Source organism: Nyctibius grandis, chromosome 2 (assembly GCF_013368605.1).
Source record: "Nyctibius grandis isolate bNycGra1 chromosome 2, bNycGra1.pri, whole genome shotgun sequence".
Taxonomy (NCBI): Eukaryota; Metazoa; Chordata; class Aves; order Nyctibiiformes; family Nyctibiidae; genus Nyctibius; species Nyctibius grandis.
In genome coordinates, this window is record NC_090659.1 from 25392101 (window position 1) to 25414251 (window position 22151).

General features: G+C 42.2%; 1 protein-coding gene across 2 annotated transcripts in view; it reads left to right on the forward strand.

The window, feature by feature from the left end:
* Positions 1 to 20737, forward strand: part of PDXK (pyridoxal kinase) — a 53969-nt gene extending 33232 nt beyond the window's left edge. The window contains exons 5-12 of one of the 2 annotated variants that reach the window (XM_068421827.1): positions 232 to 278; positions 2359 to 2444; positions 3255 to 3300; positions 5977 to 6088; positions 7489 to 7625; positions 8206 to 8272; positions 9040 to 9180; positions 12974 to 20737. In XM_068421827.1, the coding sequence (XP_068277928.1) occupies positions 232 to 278; positions 2359 to 2444; positions 3255 to 3300; positions 5977 to 6088; positions 7489 to 7625; positions 8206 to 8272; positions 9040 to 9152 (608 nt within the window). In that variant the 3' untranslated portion in view covers positions 9153 to 9180; positions 12974 to 20737. The remainder of the gene's footprint in view (positions 1 to 231; positions 279 to 2358; positions 2445 to 3254; positions 3301 to 5976; positions 6089 to 7488; positions 7626 to 8205; positions 8273 to 9039; positions 9181 to 12973) is intronic. The other variant, XM_068421826.1, reaches the window with a different exon arrangement.
* The last annotated feature ends 1414 nt before the right edge of the window (positions 20738 to 22151 follow it).

Genomic DNA, 22151 nt, shown 5'->3' on the forward strand with positions numbered 1-22151 from the left:
GAGGGTGACTACAAGCCTCTGACAGTTAAGACACATGGCCTACTCTTCCAGAGTTGGTGGCCACCAGTTACAAATTTCTGGTTGAGTGTACTGCAAGAGCTGAGTGAGTATATGAGCTATCAGGTGCTCAGTGCTGTTACATAGCCACTACTGTTAACCTAAAACTTTTCCCTCCCACCAGGGTCTCTATGACTGTCACCCATTTCTAAAGCTAGGTTTATTCTGTTTCAGTATGTGATCCAGTGATGGGTGACAAATGGAATGGAGAAGGCTCTATGGTCAGTACTTATCTGTTTGGATTCTCTGTATAGTGAATATTTGCTGTTTAAGATTTATTAATTTTTAAATACCAAAACTAAGCTACTTTACTTAAGTGTGGCTTTGGATCCCAGCATCACGTAAGTTTGTGCTTTAATTTCTTGTATTTGAATGAGTTTAGTATCTGTGAATAATGATCATTGCATAGCCCTGGGATTATTTCTAGCTCTCTGCTGAGACAACAGGTGGAATACAGACCCTGTCTGCAGGAAAATATCCCCCTGCTCCCCTTCCTTGTCTCACTGGAGTTCCCTCATCTCCTGTCAAGAGCTCTGTTTTGGCTGGTAGCCTGGCTGGCATTGTCAGTGATTGTGTGAATTGACATACCACTTGAACCGAAATGAAGATGACTTATTTCATGTGAGATCTAACAGCTGTTAGGCATTGGCTGTGATTAGTGATGAAGGTTCTGTGTGCCAATACGAGGCTGCATACTGACAAAGAAACATTCCTTTTTGGTCAAAACCAGCAAATCATTTCAGTAAAAATGCAATGTGGGAAGACAACAGCCATAATGATATTTTATGTTTTCTTCTGCCTTAAGCTAGTCATGCACTATGAATTCCTCTTTGTCCTTGTACTTTTTTACAGTTTACCTGCTCATAAAACATCACATGAAATAGCACTTAGTAATAAATTTGCCATTGCTTTTGTGTTCTTTCATTTTATGTCTATTACGATATTTATTGTCCTTGGCTTTTTCTAACAAGGCAGAGATCTAGTGTCTGTAGAGTCACCTTGCAAAGCCTTAGTTTTTGGGAGGTGTCATAACCATGGGCCTGCCTATGTCTTTTGGGTGGGATGCAAGGTGGTTGGAGGAAAAGGAGAAAATTTAACATGAAACACTCCAAGTCATTCCTGCCATAAAAAGTAATAAAATGATTACGTAAAATGCCTTGGTTTAGGCAGAGTCTAAAGGCAGAGTCCCTGTGACATCATCATTTTGCCGTGACTGCATGGGTGAGCTCAGTGTCAGTATGACGGGGGTGCTGGTTGCACCTGGTGGTCAACACTGTCGTGGGGTTGTACCTGTTGCTGATACAATTGGCCTGGGAGACAGTAGCACATGGGAACCCGTATACATGCACCATGCCCTGCATTGCTTATGAGCCTAGCAGAGAAAATAAAACATGGACCAAAGTGGGTATTAATCCTGATGTAGCAAATGGGGTTCTGCCAAAGAATATCAGCTACTAGTAAACAATGAACTTTATTAAAGGTTTTGTAAATTGAGTTACAGCAGGACTCAGGAAGGTGAGGTGACCCTTGTACCCATCTAACCAGAACTCCTGGCTGAGCTACAGTACATGCCAAAACAGCTGATGCTTCTCAGCTCTGATTCTGAAGAGCATACAGGCTGGTGGGCTTCTGCTACGTCTTTGTGTGTGTCACCTGCGTAGACAACCAATCTCCCTTTGCTGATGGGCTGTATTTAGCTAACAAAGATGGGATAGAGATGGAACAGGCAGGCAGAAAGGGGAGCATTGGCCCTCATTGCTTGAAGAGCTGATTCTGCAGGCAGTGAAATATGCTCACAGTTTGTTAGACTTGGGTGCAGCACAAGCAAAATATTTTTAATGTATTTATCAGAATGGCTTTATAGATTAAGTCATACTGAACAAATTAGAAATCTGATTCCCGTTCATGCATATTAATGTACAACACACCCTAGAAATACTGCACTGAAAGGAGACAAAATAGGACATGAAAAAGTGTTCTGCATGTTGGGACACTGTATTGCCTCGTGCTGCTGTGTCACCTTGTTGAGAGGGAATCCAAAAGTTCTTCATCCAGGCACCCCATCCTTTTAATGCTACCAATTGAGGCCTGTCTGCTTAGTGGTGCTTCCTGTTGCCTCCAGTGAAAGAAGGGCTGTTGGCTGTACAGTCACCAGCCAGGCGATGCCGCTTTAGTTACCGCTGCATAACAGTACAGTGGGAAATTACTGTGGCAGCAGGAATGGTAGCTGAGGGAAGGAAAGTTGCACCCCCACATCTTGGATGCTGCTGACAACATTTGATACTGTTTCTTCTCTCCCAGTATGTGCCTGAGGATCTTCTCCCAGTCTACAGGGACAAAGTTGTACCTGTTGCTGATATAATTACTCCTAACCAGTTTGAAGCTGAGTAAGTATTTATTTCCTTTTATAGCCAAATAAACTTGGGAATAAAAGTAGGGGAGACTGATACCCATTTTTTTTTTTATTTGTCTCAATTCAGTGCCATGTGTATGTATGTGTTGGGTTTTGGTTTTTAGCTGTTACTTTCACGTGGTGCTTTTCAGCAAACCTCCAACTGTTCCATATCAAAACCAATAAAAAATCTGGGAGTTATTTGAGGAAAAGATTTCTTTTGTTTTCTCTGGTCCCTCACTTTCATGATTACTTCTTGTCTCCAGAGGGCTGTATCTAGGGCAGGTTGAAAAAATACCTCTCTTCTATTCCTCATCCTTACCCATTCCTAGGAAAATTTTTATATGTCAGAATATCAAAACTGAAATAGTTTGACTCAAACCCCCAAAATTAGATTCAGAAATACTACCATGGCAACATCTCATAGGAGTTAAGAATTTAAATACCTTCTGCCCGTCCTGTCTACATAGCTGTGGCTTTTTGGTTGGGAGATAATCCGTTGTGATACATCACAGGCTGTCCCCCTAAGGGGAGGGAGTAGCTACATGGGAGATGGAGAGAAGACACCTGTGAGGGAATTTTATGATACAGGAGGCAGGTTAGGACTGGTGTGAGTCTGCTCCAGAAGCACTGTGTATCTGTGCACAAAACTTTTAAAGACAGTGGTCTGGTATGGCAGACCATGTAGCTACAAACTGTTTAGGCCTGTATGGTGCAGTCCAAGCTTTCCTTCTTTCAAAGAGTAAAAAAAGCAGTCATTGCCTGGAGAACGTGTATTCTTTTAAGACTTCTGTTTCATTCTCAGGTTACTCACGGGCAGGAAGATTCACACAGAAAAAGAAGCTTTAGAGGTAAGTTGCAAGGAGCAGGATGTATAAGATCTCTTTCTGTATTCCTGCCTGCAATGCTGCAGTTTGCCATTTGTCTGTAACCTTGAAGTCTTTGGCCTCTGTCCTTTCTCTCCATTTATCATTAAAGCTTGTGCACCGAGGCACAAAACACTTTATGTTCTGGTGTCAGACTTCTGAAGAAATTTCCTGAAAGAACTACAGATAAAGGCATTACAGTGGTAATGAGCTCACAGATCTCTGTGAGTTTGTTTTCCTGCAGTGTAAGAAGGGAGGCAGCAGCAGCACACATGGCATGTAACCACACACTGTCAGCGCTGTGGAAATGCAAGGGTTGGGGTGAAAACCCCTGGTGACCCTGGGCATTAGAAACCTGTGTGAGTTGCTCCCTCTGCTGTCTACATCTGAGTCGTACAACAGCAAATTGAGTGCTAGGACAGCCTTTCTCATTCTCACATACAGACTGCTTGCAAGGAAGAGAGGTTACTAGCAAACTCTCACATGGATTAGCTGAATGTACTCTGAATCTCTTCCTGACAGTGTTTGCTGGCGCTCTGGTTCTTTCCTGAAATTGTCTCAAAGGGGATGAGACCTGGGTTGCAAAAGGATAGATCGCATTGATGAGAAACCAGACTGGGAGTGATGGCCTTTGGGTACTTTCTGGTGAAAGACAGGCAAATCCACAGCGTTGATAGCTGCTGTCATCGCCATACAGAGCTAGCAAATATACTGCGTTGAGGTGTAAGGATTTACCGTTTTATACAAGCTGAAGAAAATAAAAAGCTGCAAGGCATGGTGATGAAGGACAAAATAGCAATATGTTTTTATTGGTGTATTGAAAAGGGCTGAGCTCATTGTTTTGTTGACTAGACAAGTGCTTTCATAAGGGACTGATGTTATTTCTTCCAGTTTGGTTTTGAACTTCAAAGGAACAGAAAATCTTTAAACAGCTGCAGTGGCACCCTGGAGAGTAGCTGGAGTCTGTCAGCCCAAATGTTTGTTGTTTTTTTCCTCCAGCAAGGTCATGTACCATGGGTTGATTACCATCTCTTTGTGACAGGAAGCAGCTCCAAAGATCTCAGCACTTTTAATCCCCACCCCCCCGCCCAGTTTTCCATTATCCCACTGTTCTGGGTGATGGTGATGAACTGTGTTTCATGTCACTAGCTGCTAACTACAACTCAGTTCTTCTCATCCTCACCAGTGAAACTACAGTCTTGAGAAAACACTGTTAGGTGAGCAGCCATTAGTTTTAGGTTTGCATATTTCAGCTGCAAACACAAGTTGCATATGCTAAACAATTTTACAAGTTAGTTTTCTGGCAGTCTGTCTGATTCATGTGCTAGCTCTTATTTGTGATGGGTTTTAAAAAATCCCTTCTAAAGAAATGGAATTATACTTAGGAATGGAAACATTTTAAAAATAGTTGCTTGCAGGATATTATATTTTAATCTGTCTGTCTCCCCAGCTGCATATCATATATGGGTCTATTCTTCTGAGTAATAATCCATGCTGGAATTTGTCCCCTTTGAAGGTGGTAGGAATTCTGGTGTCGTTTTCTGTGGTGACATGGTTTCATTAATTTCTTTAGCAAGACTAGTGATGACAGTATAGTCTTCTAACAGAAAATTAAATATGATGTAATATTAATGTAGAAGGGGCTAAGTCCTACAACTGGAAATATTGGTGATTAGGTTCTTGGTGAATTGTGACTGAGAAATGAAATTGGGTTTAATGTTACTTCACAGGTTGATTATGTCAGCATGTGTTGGTGGATTTACTGCTTCTTTAAAACCCAACCGACGTCTGTGCACAGAGTTCTTACAGTTGAAGAAACTTGAAGGCTTAGACAGGAAAGAAAAGCAATAGAGAATTAAAAAATAGCAGAAATAAATCCTTATCATTCAGCTGCTCATGAGTCATAGCCAGCCTGAGAGGCTTTTTAGTTAAACTCTTCAGGGAGAATTAATATTTTATCTGTGTTTTACGCTAAACTCATTATTGAAGTCATTCTTTTTTCTGTGAAATCAAAATCCCTTCTGTAGCAACCAATTGTGATGTCAGAAGTAGAGTATTAATGAACTTCAGTGAGGAACACACAGAGTGGAAGTATACCTGCAAAGGTACATAGCTTACAGATGTAATTTGAGGTTCAAAACAGAATGAGAAAAGAAGATTGAGACAGACACACTTGTGCCTCTGATTTAGCTCTTCAACTCTTCATTTTTGCTGACCCTTAAAGTAATAGCTAAATAAGACTTCATGACCTGGAGTTACTCTCTTTCTAGCAAGTGTTTCAAGATGCCAGCTCAGGTGCATGTGTCTCTATATTTGTTCTTTTATTCTTTTGATAATATGTTCTGAAAACATGACACAGACAAAAATTCTGATCACAGCTGAAACAGAGTGTTCTTTTCAGAGGATAATCCAAAGATAATACAAACAGAGGTGCCTGTATATTTTAACAAGTGCGTACATTCAAATACAGATATTTTGATTGCCCTATTTCAAAGTAATTCCCCTAATTCAAGTGAATTCTTTAAGCAGAAGCTGCTTTTTTCTCTTTACAAAAGATGCCAAAATAAAGTGCTTGCCAAAAATGCTCAGTACTATGAATGATGTAAGGTTTAATCAACACGCATTGCAGTCACTGATTCTTGTGTTTTTGCATGTGGAAAGGTAATGGATATGCTCCATGCCATGGGACCAGAGACTGTGGTGATCACAAGCTCAGATCTACAGGCATCTCTAGGAAATGACTACCTAATTGCTCTGGGAAGCCACAGAAACAGTAAGTCATGAACTCCTTCATTAAACTCTGCTTTCTTTTAACCTGTTCTGTGCTTTCAGTCACTTTATGAAGAAGTGGTTTCATCAGACCCATCTGTAGTGCATGGAAGGAGCTTAGATCCCTAAGTGAACTTCTACAGTAATATCAGAGAGCAGTAAGAATGGGGCTGCTCCATGAGGGGAAGACAAGCTGGGAGCTGAGCGTGGTCATAGCACAGGCAGAGTACTGCCCTCACCAACAAGTCACAGGCCCACAGTATCTGAATAAGGTGAGCAGAACAGAGTGGTGATGGCAGACAGGTCTCATTGATGGTCCAGTGGTCATTGGAGAGAGGTGAGGCAAGCCAGGTCCAAGATTAATCTGGAAAATCCAATCAGTGAGTCAGGACAGCAGGGCTGTACACAGGTACACCTAAAGCATAGCTTAGCAAGGATGCTTGTGCCCAGGCCTGAGCTTCCGTGCTGCTCCTGGGCAAGTGGGCAGAGGGGTGCATGGATGGAGGATATCCTAGGTGAGGTTGATCAGGGCTGTTAAAGCACCTAGTAGTGGTCCTGACAAGTAGTAGTGGTATAAAACAGGAACTTTGAATGTGTTGAATGCTGCTATGAAAAGTTACACTGTCCCGTTAGCAGACGGTTCCTCCCTGATAGGTCGTAAAATGTCCTGCTGCTGCTTCTTTATATCCCCTTCTGTACGGTCACCAAGATTCAGTCTGTGTTTGGACTGTCGCAGAATGTTTATATGTGAGAAAGGCATAGTTTTGTGGGATGGTGTATGATCTCATTTTCTTGTTCATGTAAGTGATCTAAATGTGGGCATCACATTCTGGACTGCTGAGACACCAGAAAAGTCTTGATATTTAAAAAAGACTCCACTAAGAATCAGTCAGTGTCTCTTAGCTCTCAGTATGTGCCAGGTCTGGAACAAGTCTGGTCATTCCAATGGTGATTACAGTATGGCACATAGATCAGATGTTCTCTGCTGATGTCTACAGCTGCTCTTGTGCCTCCATACAACCCAGAGATACTCTAGATTATGGTTTCGGATGCCCCATCTAGGATTCAGCAGTCTCCGTAAATATGCAGTTCCCTGAGCAAGCTGCTGCTGCTGTCTAAATGAAAATAGGTGGCGCTCAATCCTCCATGAAAATGAAGGTGCTAGCTACCTGCTCCCTCTTAAGTGAAGTATGAACAGCACGTAAGTTGTTAATCCTATCCCAACTTGGCAAAGTTTTGAAAGGTTGCGCCTTTTAAAAGAGCTGGTACAAAGTTTACAATACTCCTTAGCATATGTATGTTCCAGACAACAAAGGAATTCAAATCTGGTGATCACTTAAATTATGGTAAATGCTATTGTATTAATTGCTGGCTCTGTTACTTAACCGTCTATCTGTGTTGTAGCTAAAGCAGATGGTACTAACATGACACAGAGAATTCGAGTGGAGTCTCCTAAAGTGGATGCTGTATTTGTTGGAACAGGAGACTTGTTTGCTGCTATGCTTTTGGCATGGACACATAAGCATCCAAACAATTTGAAGGTATGGGAGAAGTTATTTGTCTCTCTGCAAGTTTAGGCTATGTTTCTTTTTTTAAATTACTTTTAATCTATGACATTATTTAAAGGCTTTATTCAGTTTTGGCCTTTTTTTTCCCCTCACCTCAGAGGAAAAAAAGCAGAATTTCTCTTTTGCCAACACATTTTAGCTTGTACAACTTTGGACAGTCGCATTTCAGTTACATGGATTTTGTAATTTTGCCAAATAAGATGTTGTTCTCTGTAGAGAGAGAGAGAGACTGTGTGCCTGTTTGTAATTATGTTTTACCCTCACTTCATAGTAAGCACTGAAAATCATTTATCAGATCTATTTTTCTGTTTCTTTCCCTTAAGCACATAGAGTCCTCAATACAGGTGTATGGTTTCTAATACCTGTTCCGAGAGAATTAAGAGAGTCGAAAATTTTTTTCCCCAAACTCTGCATTTTACATAGTTGTCATCCTGTTTGCGTCTTGTCAGTCATGTTTGCCTCTTAATAGCGGTGTTTTTGAAATAATAATTAAATAATATTAAGCTGGGCAGCTGAAATTTTAGTAAAACCTGAATATGTTATGTTACTGCAGGTGGCATGTGAAAAGACTGTGTCAGCCATGCAACACGTTCTGCAGAGGACCATTAAGAGTGCAAAAGGTAATTCATTCAAACCTTGTTCCCTTGTTCTGTCTGGATTTTCATCAGAAGCAGCATTCAGAAAGCTTTCTGGGTTTCCTGGCAAAAGGCAGCCCTCAGTGCAGATGCGGCCAGAGAAACTAGAGAATGAGAGCTTGGTAGTCTTGTCCAGTGCATGTTCCTTACTGTATTCTCCAAGCCTATTTTTGACAACACCCGACTGAAGATGTCACTGTTCAGCTTGTAGTGGGACTACAGTCATGCTGACTGTGCTTGACTGCTTTGCAAAATAGTGGCAGGAGAACTTGGGGAAATGCTGAGTCTGATGTGCAAGAGAGCTTCTGTTTTAAGTGTAGCTCACTCACTTTCCCTTTGAGTGTGTATGTTTAGTATTGAGAGGGGTTTATCAAATAATAATAAACTGTTTATTTACTGTGTTGGCCACATGAAGAGCGATATTTTTTTTTTTTAGCTTCCCTGCCCTTGGAGTTCCCATGTCTTTCAATTCCTAAGGAGATCCAGATGGGATCTGTGGGTTCTCAAAGCATGCCTGTGTCACTTTCTAGTAACAGCAGAGCCGTGTTTCTTTCTTGGAGAGAGGTGCAGAATAAGGGTGATAAGAAATCACAGTGCTGACCTGGATCTTCCACCTTGGAAGCCTTTAGCAGGGGGTAGTAAGGGAGACTGAGGAGGGGAGGAGGGTAGAAAAAGTAGTGGGGTAACAGAACAATGAACTTGTTTCTTTTTATACTGCTGTTTTTAATGACATTCTGATGTCATCTTTTTAGCACAAGCTGGAGAAGGAAACAAACCAAACTCAGCCCAGCTGGAACTGAGAATGGTCCAAAGCAAAAGCGACATAGAAAACCCAGAGATCATAGTGAAAGCCACCATGTTATAAAGGCTGTACGTCTCCAATAACGCACAATGTATTGATGTCCTCGTTTCTTTCCTGTAAATTGTAATATTTGCCTTAGATCTGTGACAGAAACCTGACTTTCATGAAATAGTGCCCAGCATAGGCAGATATCCACTCTCAAACATATGTGCTGGCCTTGCTCAGTTTTAAAAAGAAAACAGTGTGCATTGAAGCATATTACCAGGTATCAAAATGGCTGTCAGATTCACTTAGTCTGTGTAATTACCCAGGGCAAGAGAGTACAACGTTCCTGCCTTGCCAAAGACTTTAGATGTGAATTTGCTAATTGAATGCTTGACTGACTGGCAAATATATTTCAGGATGGCATCTAGTGCCAATGGAGCTGTCTCCATGCTCCCTTTTCCTGGAGATAACCTGGTTACCTACTCTGGTATTCAGTATCTCAGCTGCTATGAAACTTAAGCAGGGTTAAAACTACACACAAAGTTCTGGTTGTGTGTAGGTGTACTTTAAAGACGTTTGGCATTGAAGTACTCTGAAGTGACCTAGAGGTGTCATTCCTGGTACTGATAACTGCTCCTGTTTCTTGTCTGTGAACAGCTGCACAGTTTCAGTTTTTGCAGGTAGTGGTTGCTTATTTCTAATGTCTGTAGGTGCCCATGTGATTTTCTTCCAAAAGCTGCTCCAGAAACATCTTCATCAATAAGATAATGTCTTCATTCAGTAGCACTGATTAGAAGTTTGTAGTTCTATCTCTGAGACTAGGTTTCATTCTTTGTTTAGTTTTTACCTAAGGACAAACATTCTGTAAGGACAAAAGAGAAAGCAGCTCTTACCCTGAAAGCTGGCTACCCTAGTTTGTTCTTCATGGGTGGATGTATTTACAAACTACGTAGGGTACTTCCACTTAACAATAATGAGTGCTATTGATAGGCTTATCAATGAAGCAATATGGTAAAAGTAATATTTTTAGTTTAGTAAGGTTTAGTAAGTTACATATGTTTACCAAGTGCAGTGAAACATACAAAATGAATTTGTTCATAATGTTAGTCTCTGCAGCCTACGCTGATTAGAGATGACAGAAATGCATTATTATTAATGCATCTTTATTTCAAAATTCTGCTTCATAAGGCTTCAAAACAGGATTCTTAATAATTTCAGCATCCTATACATCACAGCCATGTATTATACCAGTAGGGCAGATAGACTGACAGGTACTGACCCCTCGTACTTCCATATGGTTTCTGTATGGAATGGAGGTTCTTGCTTCTCCCAAGATGAGGTCTAGTGTGTTGTTAAATCCTAATTCAATTGATGAGCTTTATTTGTCTCAGACGGCACAGGAAGATTAAAATTGCCTTTCTACTTGCAGGGACATGAAGCAAATTTGCATTAGAGGAAAGGGCTGAGTTTTTCTTGATTACCTGAGTATGCTCAGGAAACTCACTCTTGGGTGTCTCCCAGATACCCTTCCTGCACCTTCCTCACCACACCTGCCCGACATGCAAGTGTCACTTGCATAGCTTGGGAGTCCCCAGAAGAGCTGGTTTGGAGATTGCTTTGGCCACTGAAGTCTTCACTTATCCCACCATTTTTTGTGGGTTTTCTGCCGTTGTAAAAGTTAATTGGTTTCATCTAGTAGAAGAGTAATTTATCCTTAAAGTGAATTTTTAGCTGAATAGATTTTTTTTTTTCATAGAGTAAGGTTACATAATTAATACATTTCTGAAATCCCTCATTTTCAGTATGTCCTGGTTTGGCCTAAACCAGGCCGATTTTCCTTTCAGTGATTTTTACTTTCAGCTAAGTCTCCTCTAAGTAACTGCATTTTCTGAAACTAACTGCATGTTTTTGCAGACAGTGTCTGCTTCCAGGACTGATAACGCTCGAAGTTTGTAGTTATCACTGAGGCACCGGTAGGGATGTTGTGCAGAAAGGCTCTTGCTGTACTTATTCTTGAGAGAAACCAAGGTCACTGCTGAATTCCTCACTGCTTACGAGTGAAGAGCCGAAGGGGGGTCGCAGCTGCAGAGGGGAGCGGACAGGGCAGGTGACCCAAAATTGACCAACGAGGGTATTCCATCCCATACACGTCATTCTCGGTATAAAGCGGGGGGATCACGAGGGTCTCGCTCTCTTTCTGCTATGGCCGGTGTCCAGGGAGGACTCCGTCTGTTTTCCTGCTGCCCCCGATCCCGATCCGTGCGTTCTGAATCCAGCTCTCGACCGTCGCTAGGCCCAGGCTGGGCCTTCCCGGAGCCTGCCCTGCAGTGCCGGTGGTGACGTGGCTGACTTCAGGGGAGCTCAATCTTGGTTTTGTATATATATTTGTATATATTTGATTACTTCTATTATTATTATTCTATTATTATTATTATACTTTTTTTTTCATTATTATAGTTTATTAAAACTGTTTTAATTTTCCAACCCAGAAGTCTCTCTTCCTTTTCCCTTTCCCTTTCCCTCTGGGGGGAGGGGGCGGGGGATAACAGAGGGCATCTGCCGCAGGTTTAATCGCCAGCCCAGCTTTAAACCGTGACAGATTTATTGGCGCCCAACGTGGGGCTCGAACCCACGACCCTGGGATTAAGAGTACCTTGGTTTCTCTCAAGAATAAGTACAGCAAGAGCCTTTCTGCACAACATCCCTACCGGTGCCTCAGTGATAACTACAAACTTCGAGCGTTATCAGTCCTGGAAGCAGACACTGTCTGCAAAAACATGCAGTTAGTTTCAGAAAATGCAGTTACTTAGAGGAGACTTAGCTGAAAGTAAAAATCACTGAAAGGAAAATCGGCCTGGTTTAGACCAAACCAGGACACAGTAGCTCTGAAGCAAATGAAATTTTAAGAGATGAACACGTTTTGCAGTAAATATAAGAGGCAAACTTCAGGCTTTCACTCTCAACAACAATATTTCCTCTCATGCATTTGGCATTAAAATGAAAAAAAAATTCTCATGACTTGAGAATTTTAAGGGAGAAAAAAACCTGGAAATGACCTACAAAACGTGACTTTACTGCCACAGTTTTTAGTAACCACTGCCATGAAATAACTTTCTAGCAATAATAATTTTGGTGATGTGAAAAGTCGCTAAAATTAGTAGTCAGTAACAGAGACGAGCTCATGGCTGATACCCAACATGTAAAAAGACATGAACTATCTTAACAGTGTGTATAAATATCTGATGGGAAGCAGTGAAGAAGGAGGAGCCAGGCTCTTCTGAGTGGTGCCCAACAAAGGTATAAGAGGCAATGGGCACAAATTGAAATACAGGAAATTCCATTTAAACATTAAAAAAATACTATTCACAGTGAGGGTGATCAAACTCTGGTCCAGGTTGCCCACAGAGGCTGTGGAGTCTCCATCCTTGGAGATATCCAAAACTGACTAAACGTGGCCCTGAGCAACCTGCTGTACTTGACCCTGCTCGCGCAGTGGGGTTGGACTAGACGATCTCCAGAGGTCCCTTCCAACTTCAACCATTCTGTGATTCTGTGAAGTACAACAAATTGCCTTTCTTTGCAGCACTGTATTTTTAAATTTATGCAAATATTTTTTTTCTTCCTGAAACACAAGCTTCCAGATAGGCTAGGAAATAGCGCAGAATTAATAATTTGCCCCCTTTTTAAATAAGCTGCTTTTTGCTTGGGCGGTTGTGCCAGGAATACAATTGCCTTTTTTGAGATAGTTGCTTTCAGCAAAGATATTTCAATACTGTAGCTGGTGACGCATTTCAACAGCTGGACACAAAAAGATTTTAACTGTTTCTAACGTTTATTAAAGAAGTGTTGCATGCCATATTCCAAACATAACTATGAGTTTATTTGTCTTTTAAAATTAGACTACTTCATGTGGAAGTGTATGCTCCCTATCATCCTCTTGGGAAGAAGGGATCAACATACTGGACTTCCCTGCCTGTACATATCCTGGTCGACTTTGCAGGATTATGCTTGACGCCCTCAACCAGGTGTATCCAGTTTTGCAGCTCCTATGGGTCACATACAAGAATCTTCAGATGGCCAAGCTTTGAGACCTCCTCTGTGTCCCTCTAATTGCCAAGAATTAGATGAATCCCAGGAGCAGTTCAGATGCAGTAAATGGCACTTGCTTTCTAGGGTCTCAGGGCTCCAGCACAGAGCTTAGCTGGGTCTGGAAGTGGTTCCTGGTGCAGTGTCTCCTGTAGCCAGGGCTGTGGATTGCCTGGCACCCCCTGCACCAGCATTAGCTTCATTGTGAGTCACGTTACACAGCCTGGCTTGGGAGCTGCATGGGGCTGAACTGCAAGCCATGTGGCGGCCATCCCTGCAGTAGTGCAGTGCAAAATTGAGGTTCTTCAGTTCTTCATATTAGGGGATCAAAAGGAGAGAGAAGTTCAAAACTGGCCTTATAATTTTTTTTAAAAGCAGCATTAAGTATGCACTGTCCAAATTTGCCGTCAAAGAAATTCTACATGTTGTAAGCATGTACGCATGGGAAAAGCCCTTAAGTGTGAGACAGCACAATTAGTTTTGGCACTAAAAAAATACTTTCACAAGGGATTTGAGAGAAAGGCGGGGCTGGTTTTCTCTGAAATAAAGCAGCTTGGAAACTTAAAGCTACCTTACAAACAAGGTTTCATGTGTAAACCATAATGAACCTTCATCTTGCCATAAAAGAGAGAGTGAGATGTTTGCTGGAGCAGTTTATACCTGTCAGGTGTGATCTTTTCCCACTGCTTCAAAGAAAGAATCAGTCCAGTAATTCACACCTTCCTTAGAACCTGTGACATCCTTGCTAAAAAAAGAAAGCGTAACGATACTAATATGCTCAATTTGCAAAACTTCGTATTTGCAGTAGCTGGATTCTGTAGCAATGGGCTGCTAGCTGCTTCTGCTTGTGTCCCTGGGACCTGCTCACGTGATACCTGTTTTAAACTCCCACTGATCTGGTCTAAACGAGGTCAGGTTTATGTCTTCAGTGAAGAATTGAATTGGGCTTAACATCTCTTGCCAGGAACAAACATCAGAAATTATCTGTAAATAGATTCTGTAGCTAACATTTTGTAGTCACAACAGGCTAACAGGTACTTTTAAATGTCAGGGTATACATACTTCATACTTAGATGCATTTTTATTTGTTCAGAGTTACACAGCACTTTTTCATGATGTTTGCAGAACAAAATTCAAAGACTCAGCACAGTCCTGTCCAATCTTCTATTCCCTCCTCTCCTCCTGCATATAATATCTGTATCTATTTCTGGGTTCCTACTGTCTTTCTGGTGCAGCTGGAAAATGTCTCAGTATTAGACAGCTGCCCACTATTTATTTAAGGGCTTGGAGGAGAATTATCAGGGTTGCCTGATCCACTTGCAGATCCTTAGGTAAAGAAAAATGGTCAGTCTAAACCAGTTTAGGTCCCAATTGATTACAGAAGAACAAGCACTTTAGCCCAGAGAGTGGAGTCAGTAACTAATGGATAATCTTCCATGACCGTCCTAACAGCATGAAGGGTGTCTGTAACCCACTGGTCCAGCATTCACCAGTTAGGGACTGCTAACTCCACTGCCATGCCTACTGCCATGTCTACATGTGAAGTTAGCAGTGGAGGACACTTCTAATGCTGAAGTACCTGTGCACATGGCAGGGTGAATGCTTTGTGTTTGTGTGCAGTTGACTTCCCCATTCTTTCTTTTTGCTTACTGGAAGTAATTTGTGTTGGATCCTTTTTTTCTGGAATGAACTTGTCAGCGTATGTGGTCAGCCATTTTGATTACTGCAAGTGCACTCATTTGCGGAGCAGGAGAGACCAAAAGTTGTTTACAATCAATCTACTCTATTCTGAGCTTGGATTAGTCTCTACATGCTTAAAATTCCCATGTACCTCTTTCAAAGACATGCATAAAGACATTGTGCTAAAATCAATGCTATTCAAACTCGATATATACATTTTAGAAATCTGCAGTATGAATTGTTAACTTTAATGTATGTTTGCTGATTTTTATCATAAGTGGGAGAAATCTATGATCAATGTGTTATACAGAAGAACTGGAGGACCAAGGTTTCCAACTAGTCATACTGCCTTTTTGAGTATCTTAACTGTATCTTGATTGGATGGTGTTAATTTCTTGTCTGGGACTGTTATGGTGATTGTATTGATTTATTTTATTTTAAAATATGTGGCAAGGAAGATTGTAATAAAAGCATCTACATTTAATATACTGGACACACACAAATTGTTAGATCCTATTTTTGAATATGTTAATCATTTCAGAACTAAACAGAACAAGAACAGTTTGATAGTCTTGCTGAATAAAGTGGATGTAGTTAAAGGTTTCCATAGTTATATCATAGTATAGAGAAAGGGTAGTTAATGGAAGAACGCACATTTATGCCCTGTAATCATCTCATTGTAAGATAGTAGGTATGTGGAAGTGAGTAACATCCTTGTCATCGTAATTTTTTTTTTTTAAAAAAAGTTTCATAGGAAGACAACTGCTGGCATTCTGCACCACTGCCCTTGTATGCCTCCTGCTTGCACGTGTAGGACCTCTCTGCGTTGTGCTATGTATTCCTGCATACACGGTGAGAAGAGGGGCTTGGAATAAGAATCACAGCTCATTTTGAGGTCTGTTTCTTGTGCAGCGTTTAGCTGCACTCTGCTTCACAGAGTAATTTTTATCTTACTGTGTAGGTTAGAGCATACAAGACTATACAGTAGGAAACAATTGTTCCTGCACGTCAGAACAAGTGCTTCTGTCAGCATTCTACAGTTTCTTTGCTATGGCAGTGTTTTGCAAGAGGAAGAGAGCAGGTATCCAGTTTAGTGAGAGCACTGATTATTGGAGAAGGTGCTACGTCAGTATGCTTATGCCCCCTGAAGAAGTTAGGCTTATAGTTACACTAAAGAAAACCCTCTCTCCTGAATAAAGGTCCCTGCCCATTTAGATAATGCCTTTGGAAGGTGAGACATAACTGTTACAAATGTTCGGGTGACCGAACACTGGAACAGGCTGCCCAGAGAGGTTGTGGAGTCTCCTTCTCTGGAGACATTCAAAACCCGCCTGGACGCGTTCCTGTGTGATATGGTCTAGGCAATCCTGCCCCGGCAGGGGGATTGGACTAGATGATCTTTCGAGGTCCCTTCCAATCCCTAACGTTCTGTGATTCTGTGAAATTTTGGTCACTCTGAAACCAGAATATTTCTTCATAAATGGAAACTCAACCCATTCTTTTACATCCTGTTACGGCCTAACTGACTCATTGACTAGTCATTCAGCTTCTATTAGAATCACAGGATAAGATTATTCAGAGAGCTGTTCTTCATGAAAAACATTTGCTTCTACTAAGTGAGAGCCTACTGGTGAACAACTTTGTAGCTTTCTAGAATGTGTCAATTGAAGACACATGTCAACCATGGAAACTAAGCTTTGAAATGTTCAATCACAGCCCCAAAAATAGCTCTTCTGTTTTAAATAAATGAGTAAAGCAGCAAGTTTATACACGTGTGCAGGAGCAGATTTAAGGTAAATCCACACGGTTCAATCAGAAACTGGAGGAGCGTGCCCTAAGCACCCGGTGAAGGGTGTTGATTGCAAGGGAGCTGCTATTGTCAGCACACTTTTTTTTCAGGAGAGCCCAAGCTAACTTTCACGTTTTCCAGAAGGGAAGAATGTGATTTGGCATTCAACAGGCTAGGAAAGCTCCTGTCTGCTTCACCAGGAGACCAGTGCCGGGTGACAGTCCAGTGCCACCAGTTTGGTGCTTTTACTGTTCCAGCAGCAACGGACCTTGAGGCAAATGGGATGCTCCCAGGTATGCTTGCATTCCTGACTTAGTTCCTCTGCAGTGCAAATAATAGTAATAAATCCACAATGTGTAGAGCAGTGAATAAGGCAGCGCATTATCCAGACAGAGAAAACCGGCAATATGAGAAGGCTGTGCCATATGTTACCACTGAAATTGTGTGTGCTCCTTACCTATTGCCCTTGTGGTCGCATTGCTGTTTAGAAAAAATCTGTGTGTAGAAGAGTGTAATATATGTACTGTGTGTGTGTATGTCGAAGCTTTATTTGCAATGTGGTGGGGGTGGGAAACAGAATTTGGGGGCTGGCTGTGTAGGCCTTCAGGATGTGAGCAGAAGGTCTTAAAGAAATATATTTTTATAGATTGTGCTGAAGCTTTGGGTCCCAGCCACACATAGCCTTTCCTTCCAGAAAAGGAAAATGGTACGGAAAGAGAGTCAGGTGGCTGTAATATAGTAGGGATAGTACAACCCCACCAGCCCTGGACAAACTGAAATAACTTAATAAAAGATGCCTTTTTAAGTAATATTTTTTTAGTGCTTAATTGTTAAACAAAGAAATATTTATGAGCAAACTTTCTATGTACTTAAAGTTTGTGTGGTGCTTTGTACTGACTAGGTGGACCTGTTATATGTTTACACATCTTAATGATTGTCCTCGAGGCATATGTAGTAATTCAATGACTTTTATGCCAGAAAAGCAATGAAGTTCTATGTAATGGCAAACTACTTAATTTCTGATTAAATTGTAGGCTTTTGTAGTGTTTGTGTATTTTCTGGTTGGTGGTTATGAGTTGTATTCTATCTGCAGTAAGGCTTGTACGCTTGATTGTAGAGAGAGGCAATAGGATGGTAGATACCATTGTTTAAAAAGAAAACCCTAAATATTGCTACCTTATCCATTATAAAATCGGGTAAGTTGTGACATAAGCCTGAAATTTAGATTTTGCATTGGAATAAAATATCAAATACATCTAGGACAGGTTAAAAAGAGGTGAGGGATTTGCTTGTTTAATTACGTAGGACTGGGGGATCTTACAAGTGCTTAATAGCAACGTGTAAACAGATAAGCCGAGAGACTGGAACAAAACTAGCGTGTTCACAGGTTATGAACCTGGCCGAGCTAACCTCATAGCTTGTGCCGAAGGCGTTCAACAGGTAGATGAGTAGGCTAAATGGGTGAAAGTATAGATTTTTTTTCCCTGTAGTTTGTCCGTTGTAATAATGTGAAGAATTTTAGTAGGGTGATTTGAATTTAACTTCATAAATATATTAGCTTTCAGAAGAATTGAGTTACCAACAAAATCCCATTCAGTCAAAAGGCAAGCTGTTAGCATGTTTCAAAATCAGAGCATGGTTTTTTCATCTTGCTGTACTTACTTGAGTCTGTTTCTTATGGCTAGGAGACCAGGGCTAAAGCACAACCGTCCATGTATATATATATATATATATAATTTTTTTTTGGTTGGTCCTTTGGGGACTCTCTAGAAAGTGCAAGGGCCTGCAACACAAATCAGGTTGTGGAGTATGGCCGTCCACTGAATGCTGTGCTCCTGCTGCAGCGGTTGGTGATCTGGAAAAACTGTGAGCGTGATTTGTTATGTCTCTTCTAAGAAGCATGGCAGCATCCCCACCACACTTCTGAATAAATCACTGCTGCAAAAAGTAGGGGAGAATTTATCCAAGTTTTTCTCTCAAGAGTTCCCGAGTTCTGGATATGTTAAAAGAAAAGCTCTTCTGCTTTGCTGAGTTAGCAAGAAAAATATCAGTGAGATTAATAATGCATTGTTGAGGAGAGAGGCTACAGAAGGGAACAGCTATGTTTTGCACGCTTCGCTGTGCCTGTGTTTTCCTCCCCTGGGAATCTGTGGGTGCAATATACCCGTGGTGGTGGCAGAGTGATTGTTTTGCCTGCACCCTCCCTTGGGGGAAATGTGGAGGAGTTATTCTGAGCAAGTGGGAGATGAGGTCTGTGTGAAGTTGTTGGGCTGTTCGTTTGAAGTGCTGTACTGAGGCTCTGGGTTAGCACAGCTCTGTACGCACTTCAAAGCGCGTGATGAACAGCACGCTGCTTTCCTGGCTGCGGTGCAAGGCAGCAGGGTATTCATGCTCCTCCCTGTTTTAGGAACCTAGTTTAGCATGTGATTTCCCTAGACTTCATCTATAGGCCATGGAGAGCAAGAGACTCTAAAAGGGAATTGTTCAGATGATTTAGGCTAGGCTCTTGTTCTTTGGAAAAGAAAGGTAGAGAATTATCAGCTGCTATGGTAGATGTAGCTTGTCCAGCTCAGCTACACCTCTCCCGTCACTTGTGCTGGCCCTGATACTTGCCTGTCCCCAGAAGGAGTGAAGTGAAGGAGCTAAACCAATGGGGAACTTATCCAGCCAAAACCACTGAAGTCTTCATCTCCTTTAGTTCCCTTAACTTTCTCATCCTGGGAACAGATGTAAGCACTTGTGCTGCTGCAAGGGAGGCGTTGGGAAGATGCAGCTGAACAAAACGGGGGAGAAGGGGATTGCATCCTTTTCCTGGCAGTGAGATGCCGGCTAAGCAGAACCTAATTGCAAAGCTGCACTGTTAGTGGTAAAGAAAAGAAGTCCTTGTCAGCTGAGTACTTGAAAGAAGAGCTGCAGATTTAGTAATCTGAGTTTGGTGTTCTCAAACCAGCCCTCCCCTGTACTGCAAAAATGTTACAATACTAAAAGGGTTTGTGTGACTGTTCTTAATGATCTGTGGGATGCTTGTGCCTAGCAGAGTAGAAAATAGCGTAGAATAAAGCAGTCTCTAACTAGGGAACGTAGTAGGAAGATCTAGGTGGAGAAAGTTTCAAGTCCACTTTCACAGCATTTGCGTGGTGTCAGAATTGTCCAGGTCCGGCTCTTTTCCTTCCCATCCTCTTTAAGTAAGGAAGGAATCACATAAATAAGGGAAGTTACCTGGGAGTTTAAGTGGCATTAGTATTTATTTTTGCCTACAGATTTTTAAATCTTACCACACCAAAGGTCTCAAGTTTGTAAGGGATTTTCAGAAGATGCCTTGCCAGGCGAAGTGATACAGCCTGTCAGAGCTGGCTTGGAGCACGGCACGCTTCTTGTGATAGGCCTGTGACAAATGGCATTGGGATACCACCTGCAGATGGGTCCTACTGTCCTGTGGCCTGCATTTAATACAGCACACGTATTCGCGTGCCTCATACATGCTTGTGAATATGGGCCTTGCTAGGAAAGAAAACTGTAGGGCTTGTTGCTGAAGATGCGACGATGGAAGAAAAGACTGGAGAACTTAGCACCCATCCGGTGATCTTGTCATTTGCTGTTAGTGATTGCTAGTGCAACGTATCCCTCTCAGTATTGTTTTCTTACCAGGAGATGGGAGGGTGACAGCCTATATGCTATTTTAATATGCCTTTACCTGGCTGAATGGGAAATAGGAATCTAGATTGTTAAAAGTGGAGGGGAGAGGTAGCCGTGAATTCACCTAAGATCCAAGTGAGTAGAGAAAACTTGACGTTTGTCTCTTAATTCAGAAATAATTCAATATTGACCAAATGAGTGTCATGTCTTCAATGGGGAGTAGCATCTGGAAGAGGCCAATATTTAGGGGTTTTGCCCAAAGCACATTTAGTCCTGCTCTGCTGTTTAGTGAAAATGCCAGTGCAGATGCCACCAGAGCCTCATCTCGTGGAGTAACGCTGTAATAAAGAATGTGGTTTTCTTGTGAAAGTCTTAACCTCTTCTTATGAAAATAACACACAACTCAATATTTTCATGGGGTGTAAGTGAAATGTAATTTTTTTTTTCAATAAAATACATTTCCTTTCCTAAATGTTGTTTTTTTTTCTTTCCTGTGTGATGTTTCTCTTTCCCCAGTTAACTGGGACTGCCCAGCTTTACCAGGGATGATAACTGTGGGATTTGCATGCTGACATTTGCCCCCCTCTCACAAATGGCTCCTGTGAGTTACCCGGAGCTGAGCCTTGTGCCCGTCCTGCTATGTGTTACCTACCCAATACAGTGCCTTGCTATTAACTGCCAATTGCCCCCCAGTGCCTGCAGCTCTGGGTGATTTCAAATAATTACTGTGAAGAATGCCTAAAACCCAGTATTTAATCCTGCTTGTGCCGGGACATTTCGAAACCTCAATGTGAAGATAAACCAGTTGTGAATTATGTGTTAAGAATGGGCAGTAAAACTGAGGCCAGGGTCAGAAGCGGGGCTGGCCTGCCGGCTGCGGCTGGGTGGGGTCTCCTAAACAGCAGGCCAAGAGGAGAGGTAAGACGACAGCTACACGCCTTCCTGATCCCGTCTTGTCAGCCTTGATTTATTCAATTTTATATACGTGGCTAGCCCAGACACTTTGTGGATGTTACTCCCAGGTGTAGGTGCACTCCTGAATGATCAGGGTGTCTCCCTGCTAATGATCTGACTGCATCCGTTGTCATAGGAGAGAACAATATTTATTAGAAAGTCACTTTCTATGCGTTCATCAGGGATACTATCATCAGTCTAACTTAGCCAGAGAACTTCAACCTTCCTAACCCCGGGGTCCTCCTGAAATACTCCCTCTTCAGAACGGGTGCTGCCTCTACGGGCACTACGGGTGCTGCCTCTGCGAGCACTGTCGCCACTGCCTGGCAGCACGGTGACTGTGCCCTTCTATACCAGCCCACGCTCTACCCTGTGATTTACAGCAGTGGCCTGTCACCACAGCCTTTGGAGGAGATATGTGTTGAGCTGGCCTGGCTGGTTTCTCCAGCTGACGGCTGGAGTGAGTGAGGAGGGGTAGGGAGCATGGCCCAATTTTCCCTGGCAGCTGTTGGCTCCAGAGAGCAGAGACAGGGAACTGGGGGATGGGGCAGAAAAGGCAATTTGAACAGATGTTTCAGGGGGATGTGCTGAAGCTGCTGTCCTCTTCATGGCCCTGTTGTCCTCAAAGATGGGTCACCACACCAGCTGAGTCTCTCTCCTGTCACGAGCATCGACCTTTTCGTATTCTTCTTGTCCTTCTTTGCAGTTTGCTTAGGAGAAGTATTGGAGCATGTGCGAAGTACAAGGTCCGAAGTCCAAAGAAGGGCAAGGAAGCTGGTGAAGGGTCTAGAGCACAAGTCTTATGAGGAGTGGCTGAGGGAACTGGGGTTGTTCAGTCTGGAGAAAAGAATGCTGAGGGGAGACCTTATCGCTCTCTACAACCACCTGAAAGGAGATTGTAGCGAGGTGGGTGTCAGTCTCTCCTCCCAGGT